This window comes from Barbatula barbatula, assembly GCF_947034865.1.
Source record: "Barbatula barbatula genome assembly, chromosome: 15".
NCBI classification, from domain to species: domain Eukaryota; kingdom Metazoa; phylum Chordata; class Actinopteri; order Cypriniformes; family Nemacheilidae; genus Barbatula; species Barbatula barbatula.
The window spans coordinates 749,113-760,798 of record NC_136778.1 but is presented as its reverse complement, the minus strand read 5'-3'; the positions used below and the strand labels follow the sequence as shown (position 1 = coordinate 760,798).

Here is an 11,686-nt window from a genome sequence, read left to right as displayed (position 1 = left end):
TAGTTGGTTTGTCTTGTTTCTGCTTTAATGACATCAGATCTGTATGATTTAAACCTGTTTCTCCAACAAGAACAGTGTGTTTCAGTGAAAGCAATGAAACTTTACATGTGAATAAAAGAGGTCATTGAACTATCACAAATTTCACCTAATGTAATGCAGAATCTTTTAAAACTTCAGGTCACATGAACATTTCAGCTCGTTTGGTCCAAATGAAAAATAGAAATAATATTTTTTCTGCAGGTTTTTATGATCTTTTGAGTCATGCGGGCAGTGATGTTCACTATGTTTTCTGCTAAACCTGTTAGAATAGATTTAGAGTCATTAGACAGATGGATTGTAGTATGCGAGTGGCACGTGTGGCTGTTTTGCTCATGACCATCTGAACGGTGATATTGAGCAAGATGTTCCACAATCGACCAAACTGCCTCCCACACAACTGAATCACACAAAATTGTATCATACATAAGGAATATAAAATCTATTTGCATTTTGACATTTTCATTTTCCTGACATTTAAGCGTATTTATCTCCTAAACTACCAACATTTGATCCTAATAACTATTCTCTGCAACCATGTTCCTTTCAAACGTTCTGGTGTAGTTTTTAATGTATTTAATTGTGATGTGCTTGATCAAAAATTCACACAAATCATAGTTGAAATTGTTTGGAAACATGGTTACAAATCTCCAACATGTTGTATTGAGCCGCAGATTATTTCATGTGAGGCCATGAGGTGGATGATGTAGATGTTCTGAAGGTTAAACACCTCTGCACAAGAGGAAGTGCTGCATAACTTCCTCTTCCGAAGCTTCTAAATATCACAACGCATAACGTTAGTTTTTCCACTGACATGCGTGTGCGGTTATCTAAATATATTCTCATGCTGCAATAAAAGAAGATCATATTTAAAATAGAGTATCTGACGTCACCTATCTTTATTTACTTTTGATATCAAATGCAGGTGCCAATGTTTATTTATAACAAAGATAAAGTCTTTTTAATCTCACTTTCTTTACAACTGAATAACAGCCGTTCTAAGAACCTGTTTTACAGATGAGTGCTACCTCAGATATCACTTGCTTCTGACACCATGAGTAAAGAGCTTATTGTATCGGCTTCTTTTATTAGTTACAAATGATTCATGAGTATTTGTGGCAACATTTCAAATCACAAGATGAGAGACTATGAATGTTGTCATTGCTTTCTGAGAGAGGAAAATCCCATAATACTTCTGGTTATGAATTGCAGTCATGGGCTTTCTAAAGTCAGTTCTCTGGTCAACAGGAGTGTGTGTGAGAGCATTTAAACAGATGCTGGTGTTTTATGTAAATCCACATTATTCCTGATATTTTACAATAATCTAGATCATGTAATAACTTCATTCTATGTTAATTCTTTGTTTGTTTTATGACATTTACAGTTACGCAGACACGACTTACATTGCGTTATACTATACATTTGTTTCTAAGTATGTGCGACCCCCTGGGATTAAACCCACCACACTGAGCTACAATCTATTAAAAATAAAAAATCTGTTAACATGAACACAACACAATTTAAAGTAGTATAATATGTGTTAATATAAGTATAATTTATTTTCAAGTGTTGTACAAGTAAAATAATTTTTATTTCACGCTTTAATCAGATTATTATTATTATGTGTCTTACAAAATTTAAATGAAAATATGTTTGCATTTGTCTATTAAACAAGGTGAATAATGTTTCTATAAGATGACATAAATATATGTATATAGTCTCTATATTATGTGTATATTTAGCATATACGTCTGTTCAATATTATATGTAAGGATGTTTGTTAATGTCTTGTAAAACATTGCATTGTTTTATTCATTTGGCAGATGTATGCAATGTAAAACAAATGAATAAATGTAAATGTAAACATTGTTCATCTAGATTAATCTTTTATACAGTATTTTCTGATCAAATTATTCAAAAACACAGCTTTGCCTCTCTGTTTTATTGTACTATCAGTCTCGAGTGTTGTTTTCATTTTAGTGTCATTTTACATTCATACATTCGGCGCTGCGCAGTCCGCTCGTCGTATGACATCAAAGTAGCGCCATGGCGCTCTCGCGATATTTCACAGTCACGCGCCGATCGTTCTGCGCAGCGCCGTGCGAAGTCATAAACACCTTTTCAATTATTATTAATGTTTTAACAGCCCACAATTCTGCGCGTTCGTCTTCCGCCGCGCGTCTTGAACCCGGTTCCGGCGAGCTCTCGTCTGATTGGCTGTCGATGACATCACCCTGCGCTCCGGTGACCGGCGGCAGTGCGGAGCGTCATTGGTTCGGACGCGCGTCAGTCTGAAGTAAGCCGACACGGACCCGCTGGAAACTCAAACTGGAGCTTTAAACGAGAGCAAAGCAGCACGGGAGGAAAATGCTGCGGGACTCCGGGACCGGCTGACCGACTTCACGCACCGGAAGAGACCGAAAGACGCGTTTAATGTAAGTCCGACACTGAGTAGGTTTAATAGTGCGCAGATTGTGCTCGTGAAATAGATCTATATAGTCCTTCTCCATATAGAATCACACACGATGCTTTTTATTATAAAGTTTATAATAGCTATGCGCGTGAAACGAATATTACAGGACGGATATTCTTCTTTTAGAGTTGTTTTGTTGTCATTACACGATATTTCTGAGATCTGCAAACTATATTGATAAAAGCAGTAATTTTTCTGGTGTAAATTATTTGATTGTCTTAATTATTGTGTTTATGAGATTTATTCTAGCTGTGTTTTCTCTGAATCAGGCTAAACAATTAAAACTTATTCTGCTGCTTTCAGTCACGTCCGAGCACAGAGTTGTGATGTGATGGGTATCTGACAGATGTGTCTGGTGTGCCGTGATGCGCGCACCGCATGCACCGTCGCCACATGAAATACTGACGGTGTCTGGCCGTAGATGCAGAACCTTTTCATATTTTATGCGAAGCACGTCCACATGCCGTGCTCGAGAACGGGCTGCGTGCTCTTTTGCATTTAATGGGCTCAGCAATTCCGCCTGGTACGCAGAGAGAGGTCTGACCGACGAGATGCGTGTTTGATAAGCTTCAATGAATCGAGTGCAGTGAGTACAGACTGTACACTTCCTGTGCGATGCAGTGGTGTGCAGCTGGAGCTTCTCGCCTCAAAAAGTATTCGCCCCAAATCTACAAATGACTGAATTTAGTCAAAACAAGTAATGCATGGCATGTCATTATTTATTGGTCACTCATGTCACGGTGAGCGAGAACACAATAGAAGTTATTTAGATGAATGTTGATAATCGTCGACACCGAACCCCGTTGACTTCCATTGTATGAACGCAAAACCGCTGAGACATTTCTCAAAATATCTCTTTTTGCGTTCCTCCGAAGAAGAGTCATGTACACATGAGGAGAATTGGATTTTTGTGTGAACCGTCCCTTTAACTTCTGACAATAATGTATGCACGTTCTCTCTCAGAGCACCGTTCAACTCTACCCGTCGTTCTCTTTGGAGCGCCTGTCCTCTGAGGTCTCTCCATGCCTCCATCTCCACTCGACGACAGAATTGTGGTGGCGCTGCCAAGGCCTATAAGACCCCAGGACCTCCGACTCTGCCTGGACACCAGCTACCTGGAAACCACCGTCGGTACCGTCGGCAAGGCGACGGTAATCAGCAGCAGCAGCACCACCGTGGTGAAGATCCAGACGACCAAGCTTTCGTATATGCCCTCGTCCGGCGGCTCCACGCGCTCGCTGACGTGTGGATGCAGCAGTGCCAGCTGTTGCACGGTGACCACCTATGAGAAAGACGGCCAGACGCGCTCCCAGAGCCAGGTCAGCGCCAGCAGCCCGGACTTGAACTCGGGAGCGGGCTATGGCGATGCCCCCGCGGGCCGCGGAGCGGCATACAGCGCGCCCAGTCTCACCTCGGCCGTGGTCCGGGGCGCCGTGCGGGTCATCCTACCCAACGAGCTGGCGAGGAAGCTGACGCACTGCCCGGCGGGCCACCCCGTTGGACCCGTGCCCGTCATCATCGACTGTCGGCCTTTCATGGACTTCAACAAGAGTCACATCAGCGGCGCGGTGCACATCAACTGCTCGGATAAGATCAGTCGCAGGCGACTCCAGCAGGGCAAGATCACAGTGCTGGACCTCATCTCCTGTCGGCAGAGTAAAGAATCCTTCAAGGGCATTTTCTCCAAAGAGCTGGTGGTGTACGATGAATCCACCGTCGACCCCGGGCGGTTAATGCCGTCTCAGCCCCTGCACGTGGTCCTGGACTCTCTGAGAAGGGAAGGAAAGGACCCCATCGTTCTTAAAGGTGAGAGAAAAGTTCATTTTTGAGCGTTTTGGTGTGTAGTTTAATACTGAAGGAGCGAATGGATGAAGCAGCTGAATAGATTTGTTAAGAAACTCGCGTGCGGCCCTTTTAATTTCACAAACACCAAAGCGTTCACAAATTGAACTTGCAGAATTATTCATGTCTAGAAATGACTTTTAGTTTCATTGGCATATGAATGTATGAATCTGTACTTTCAAAGACACTGCCACCTTCTAACACATTACTCAACACGTTACTTCGCTTGGAGTTTTTGAACCAATCATTTGAAATAATCATGCTTTTCTCATTCTCCAAACCCATATCTTGTGCCATCTTCACACCCACGTAAGCTTTTCATTCTGTGTGGTCAGGTTATGAAATTGTGTGGATGTTTTGCAGAAACTGACTGTGAAATCTTGTGTGAATGTTTAAATGTTTGGTTTATTTCTGTCTGGCTGTTGCGTGACACGGAACGAATTCATATGGCTGTCAAACGATTCATCACGACTAATCGTATGCAAAATGAACGTTATTGTTTACGCAATCTATGTGTGTGTGCTGTCTATAATAATATTGTATATATGAAAACACACACGCATGTTTAATTTTAATTAAATTCTATATTAATATATTCAATTTCTTTATAAAATATAAATGACATATCTGACACGTCTAATAAAGTGTAAATTCCAGCGTTATGGATGTGACGAAAACACTCAGGGAATGTTTTTGTTACCAATATATTCAAGCACATTGTTTTTATTTTACTAAACCCTTGTTGAAAGTCTAAACATTAGATAAATATACAAAATAAAGGGACATAAACGTGCGCTATGGATGTGACAAAAAACAGACAAAACATTTTGTAGGATCTCTGTGAATTAAAATGCACAAACCTGAAGGAATAACACCCAACAAAGAGAAAAGGGATGACTCTTTATAGAACATAAAAAAGTTACTTTATTTTCATATTCATGTGTCCATTTATGAGCAATATGGAGTGTTAGGGATGTTTAAATCCTAAAAATGACCGGACTATGAAAAAGAATGCACTAAATGCTATAAATGGGATAAATGGGTATCCCAACCACCAAATGTTAATATCTATGCTGTTAGGAGAGTAAAATTTGTTGGTAAAAACTTTTTTCATGGTAAGGTTGACATTTTCATTGAATATTTCTTAAATAGTTACTACATGAAGCGTGAGAAGAACAGACTGAAGGAGTTGTTCGTAATGAATCATGTATTCGAGCCGTTATGTGGTCAGTAGATTTGGTGGAAATGCTTTGTGAGCTGTTGACTCTTCATGTCCAGTCGAGTACATACATGCAGACGCAGCTGCTGTCACAGAGGGACACGGGCCACACGGCTCTGTTGGGCTGAGCTCTCGGAGCGAGGGCCATGTGCCACCGCATGCCTGTGCTCCCGTGTGTCCTGCCAGCAGCTGATGGTGAAGAACCAGTCGCATTCCACACGCTTACCATCTTTCCCATGTTTGGAGAGCGTCAGCAGGCGAGCGCACACAGGGATGTGTCAGAGCGCCGTGGCTCTGTGCCAAAACCAAGTAAACCCACTGCTAAGACAGCGTTTTAAGAGATCCCAGACACACGGCCATCCAAGGGAGACGGCAACATTTCGCTACTCTTCGCACGGTTATTCTAAAACGTTATTTGTCTGGAGTATTGAAAGCAAATGAGACGAACCAAAATATACTTTTCAATGCTGAAAAGCATCAATTAAAATCGCTTACAGGTAAAAATCACTTTGAAATTCGTATTAAAAGCTTATGTTTGGTCAAGTGTCCATTTGTGTTCACTTATTAGGGTCCTTCGGAGTAGGCAGCGTACTTGGTTTAGGGGAAAAAATCATTATTCTGTCTGAAATCTCATGAAAAGTCAATTTATTCATTTTATTGACGTGTGCAGTATGTGCTGTTGATCTTTGGAGACGGTGTAGGAGAAAGTGAGTTTATCTTGTCTTTTTGTGGAACGCGTGGCTGTTTCGAGCATCTCATACATTTGCTCGCTCTACATTTGCCAGTTCTTGCGTGGCATACTTTGAGAACATCTGAGCAGCCAAATGTTGCTCGTGTACTGCGTACGACACGCGAGCTAATATTTGCCGTTGATGAGTTTATTTTTGTGGTGTCAACTAATTCCTCCTGTAAACAACCACCTAGCAACCAGCCAGAAGTACCCTAGCAACTGAATCGCAACACATTGAGAACAAAGTCTGTGATTATTGGAATGAGATTGATGATCTGTGTTGTTACAGTGTGTTCAATACTTGTTATGTTTGGTGTATTATCATCTTAGACGGACAGATGATGTGTACAGGTATTTCCTGTTAGATGATATCAGCATTGGTTGTGTCTGTGCAGGTGTGAGATAAAGTGATGGATAAACAGTTGCTGCACATTTGGTTAACTGAAATTTAACAGACAATGTCTTCCAGCTGTGTGTTCATCAGATTCATGTTGTTTGAGGAAGCACAGATGTCTAGTGACACTTAATGTTGAGCTTGTTTGCTGATATTTGTTTGCTTAAAGACGTGAGGGGCTCCTGTGGGTGTTAAACCACTCTGACGATACGCATCACATTACAGACCTTTATTCTATTCTAGTCTTTACTCTTTAATAACATATATGACATTATATTTACAAACCAAATTGCCTTTTCGTGACGTTTGAACGTCGTTTCTTACTTTAAAACGTAAACAGCTTTTCCTCACGGAAGTTCTGCATTCGGTAAAAATGAGTAGCCGTGTTATAAGGGGGATAATGTACAAGCATTTGGCTGTTATCGTGAAATAAGCCCCTTCAGTGTGACATAAGACCCTCCGCTTCACATAGATCACACTTTTGGGATTTATTTCTGCCATAACAACCGGCTGCCTGAACACTTTCCCTTACATATACTAGCATTATATTAAATATTATATGTATCGTTCCCTGATAGCACACATACATCTAGTAGACGTCTATGTGATGTCTGCCTTTACATCTGCAATATGTATTTCACGTCTCTGAGAATTCTTCTGTCAGATGTCATATAGACGTAGATGTCTGTAAGATGTTTATGAATGAAAATGGTTATCAGATGTTTTCCAGATCTTTAGCAGATACAGACCTATCTGTGCTGTCTTGGTTAAAGTATTATGCACGTCTAGTATTATATTACACATATTTATATACATTTACAGTATGCGTCTGACAGGTGGTTTTATTCAAAGTGATTTAGATTTCAATGCTTTAATACATCTGTGTGTTCTTGGGATTGAACGCGTCAACTTTACATTGCTTATTATTAAATACATAATTTAAGTAGTTCAATAAATATTTTTGTTATAAAATGTTAATTATTCATTTACTGATGCTTAAACAGCTCTTGATGCTAATCTGATTATTATAATATTCAGCATTATCGTTCATTTGATTACGGTGTCCATTCGCTTGGAAATGAAAAACAATCAATACTGTGAGCAATCTGCTTTTAAAGAGCCGTTTGAGCTTGTCTGTCTATTATTTTCCGCCTTCGAATAACATCTTTGTGTCCGTCTGTCTCAGGAGGTCTAACTGGTTTTCGACAGAGCCACGAGGACCTCTGCGAACACTCTCTCCAGCCGTCAGAAGGGCAGGACGGCAGTACCGCCACGGGCCAGTCGGGGGCGCTACCTCATTCTATACCCTCCACACCAGATATAGAAAATGCAGAGTTAACCGCAATCCTTCCCTTCCTGTTCCTGGGCAACGAACGAGACGCTCAAGACCGGGATCAAATGCAGCGGCTGAACATCGGTTACATCCTCAACGTGACCACACACCTGCCGCTCTATCACTATGACCTCGGCCTCTTCAACTACAAACGTCTGCCGGCCACCGACAGCAACAAACAGAACCTGCGGCAGTACTTTGAGGAGGCGTTCGAGTTCATAGGTATGACTTCTTTCTCACGTGCTTTATTTCACAGAGGGTTTTGAGATCCAAAGTGTTTTGTTTTGTTGCCAACAGAAGAAGCTCATCAGGCCGGTCAGGGGCTCCTCATTCACTGCCAGGCGGGTGTGTCGCGCTCCGCTACCATCGTCATCGCTTACCTGATGAAGCACACTTGGATGACCATGACAGACGCGTACAAGTTCGTCAAATCTCGGCGGCCCATCATCTCCCCCAACCTCAACTTCATGGGTCAACTTTTAGAGTTTGAAGAAGATCTTAATAACGGCATCACTCCACGTATACTCACGCCTAAACTCATGGGCGTGGAGACGGCCGTATAACATCCACGGGTCCGGATGGATCTTTTTCTGGGCTAAATGAGGATTTCCGCATTGGAATATCCTTACATGTGTCTCCTTCCCTCTCGACCTTTTGGGATGAGAGTTTGAAAATGAGAGTCGGAAAGGAGATGTGCATGAGGAAAACAATCCCGGTCCCGTCCGGTGTTAAGACAAAAACACTGTGTTTGCGGTCATTTGATGCTTTTGGCCGCTTTGGTGCTTGCTTTTGCCTCCGGGAGAGACAGGAAAGATAAAGGCTTTCGGTGTGTGCCAGTATTATAATTTTATTTTTATACAGTAGATCGACCGCTGGCGCGGCCGTGAAGAGTCTACAGGCTTCGGTGTGCAATAATTTCTGTTTGTCAAGCCACCAGATGAGTGATGTGTTTATAACCATCAGTTACATGACTCTTGTGGTGTACTTATGGCTTTTTAGTTTGATGTGGACCTGATATTCTCCGTGCCAGATGATCTGCGACTTTTATCTTAATGACATCACAGCGTTTATATTGGATAAAAACCACCTTAACCAGCGTGTGAATGCCGATGTGTGTGAGCGTTTGACATGATCACGATCACAACAAACTTCAGATTATTCAAGTTATTGCATGAAGAGTGAAAGCATATGGACCAGAACAAAAGTATATTCATATAGAATAATCGTTGTGTAGTTAAAATTATTTTCTTGGCGATGAAAAGAACAGATCATTTCCATATGAGTGAAGGACCCTGATGAAAATACACCATGGTTTTACTACAAAGAAATTAAATCAACTATTGAATCTTCAAATGAAAGTTAAAATAAAGTTACCATAGTTTGAGTCTGGTTTTTGTAGTAAAACTGTGGTTATTCAAATGGTGGTCAGTTTGTCCCCCCAAAAAACATGGTTACTGCACTTTCACTATAATAAAACCGTGGTTAATTTTCAAAAGGTCTTCAATTTGGTAAAGAGTGTGGAAAGTTTTCACACCTTTATTTGAATGTCACCGTGTTCGTGTGTGAATGAAAAGCGTCTGTTCTCATATTTGCACGTTCTATACTCCTGTGTTGATCTCAGTTCAGGTGAGATGTGTTCTCGTGACCTCAGACTGGCCGAATCGTGGTGAATTTCAGCTTCTCAGCTTCAGACTTTTCCGTCAGTAATTGTGCCTCTATCGGTGCCTTAACCCAGGACTACTTGTGATGAGATGAATCTGTGTGCGCTTCAGGACTGTCTGTGTGTTTTTAATGTAAAGGAGATGGAGTACTGTGTGTTAGAACGCTTCTGAGCTGAACGGCGTTGACATTTGTTTCATTATTATGAGGCTGATCGTGTGTCACTTTAAATTGGGGCTTGAAACAATTGATAAATTAGAATGAAATCCTGTTTTTTCTTAATAATGTTTCTATTCTAAGATTTACACAAATTTAGCTTATTTGAAAAGTTGCATATTGCTACTTTTTTCATGCTATACTACAAGAATGTAATACAGTTAACACAAATTTAAATTTAGATTTTTGAATGATATTACAATAGTCAAGTAAACAGTAATGTACAGTCAGCAAACATTATTGGTAACTAAACTCTTAAAAACCATGGTTTTACCATAGTAAAAGTGTAGTAACCATGATTTTTGGTGATTTATTATCATTTGTATAACTAGAGCTTAACAAAAAACATCATGGTTTATCAATGGGTCATTTTCATACGGGAACCGATTGTCTTTGCAGCTACGAGCGGGCTAATCTCTGCTTTATCTGAACCTGTAATGATTATCATGTTAGTCTGATATAAACCAGAGGAACAAAAGAGTGAACCAAAGTCCCTCAAGGCCAGAAACCGAATCAAAGCTTCTCTTTCCGATTCGTTTTGATCATCCAGTTTAAATGTTGGATGACAATTTCTGAATGCAAAGCACATCTCGACTATTCAACCCACTTCAAAGCTTTCTTGTATATTTACTGCTGTACGCCGAAGGTGTGAAGAATCTCTCGGCCGATGCGCAAATGCAAATGGCAGTCGCTTTATTTTCATATGCTGTTTTCCTGTCACTTTTGGTGTCACACTGTGCTTGTGCGAGCGTCACCCCGAGCGTCTGAATCCAGCTCAAGGATTTCAAGGGCAGAAACACTCCGGGTGCACTCGCGGGAATATGGGATTTTTGCATTGGCAAACGGATCTCTATGCATTGTTTATCTTTTGCACTGACTTCAAATGGAAAGCAACAGCTTTTTTATTTTGATCACTTTTCCCACAAAGGTGCTATGATGCTGGAGGCCTTCCGCAATGTTTTTGCATGACCTGCTTTGGTAAAGCGTCTTCCTGTAAGCCAAGAGCTCTCTCTTTAAATGTCAGAGTTCGAAACACTGTTCTTTTCTAATGTGAGGTTTGGAAATAAACCAAAATGAAAAATGATTCTGAGTTACTTGTTGAGTGTTTGTGAAGCACAAATCTTGTATAGACGTATCTCTAGAGACGATTTTATGGGTATTTGCTCGGGCGAACATCGCTGTTACGTCTGTTGATATTTCAGATGAAAGATTTGCTAAATCAACTTGTTGACTGACGCAACTTATGGAGGATGGGGTTCGTTGTTGTTTGGTTCCCATCGTTCTTCAAAATATGGTTCTCGTACAGTCATTCAGGTTTAAAATGACACGAAGGTGAATAAACGGTGAAAGAATTTTCCTTTTTGGGTTAACCAACTATAGCGCCAATTACAAATCTCCAAATAGCAACATTTGTTCATTTTAGATTTAGTATGTAATATTCAACGTTTGATCTTTCGACAACAAGATCAACATTGTGATTATAGCCTTGTGTGTTGTTGCCCTGTGTAACTTTGCTGTTGGTCTTCTCCGTCTATATTTGTTCTGTGATTTGGGTCTCTCGTCCCTCACGGCTGTGGTATACAGGGACTGTCTGAACGGGGAGGGTCGGGGAGTCAACAAGGGCTTCGGCAAATTTCTCACCATAGGAACAGAGCCCCAAAATAGTTTTAGTGGGCTTTCTAATTAGGAAGGATGAGAGTACCGCCTCATTAATTTCATCCAATCATTCGTGCGGGGGTCTGGCACACCGGAATAGCCCCCTGATAACAGCGCTGACGCCCTTG

At 40.9% G+C, this 11,686-nt stretch overlaps 1 protein-coding gene across 1 annotated transcript; it reads left to right on the top strand.

Moving 5' to 3' along the window:
• The first annotated feature begins 2,246 nt into the window (after window positions 1-2,246).
• dusp10 (dual specificity phosphatase 10) lies at window positions 2,247-10,991 on the top strand. The gene is made up of 4 exons (XM_079474652.1): window positions 2,247-2,471; window positions 3,473-4,315; window positions 7,881-8,249; window positions 8,325-10,991. Exons 2-4 carry the CDS (start codon window positions 3,532-3,534, stop codon window positions 8,588-8,590), a joined length of 1,419 nt encoding a protein of 472 aa, XP_079330778.1. The 5' UTR covers window positions 2,247-2,471; window positions 3,473-3,531; the 3' UTR covers window positions 8,591-10,991.
• Window positions 10,992-11,686: the final 695 nt, after the last annotated feature.

Excerpts from the sequence above, each read along its gene's own strand:
- dusp10 (XM_079474652.1), top strand. The coding sequence starts at position 3,532 with ATGCCTCCATCTCCACTCGACGACAGAATTGTGGTGGCGCTGCCAAGG. Across the intron at positions 4,316-7,880 it reads GGACCCCATCGTTCTTAAAG|GAGGTCTAACTGGTTTTCGA; the intron begins GTGAGAGAAAAG and ends CGTCTGTCTCAG. Across the intron at positions 8,250-8,324 it reads GGAGGCGTTCGAGTTCATAG|AAGAAGCTCATCAGGCCGGT; the intron begins GTATGACTTCTT and ends TGTTGCCAACAG.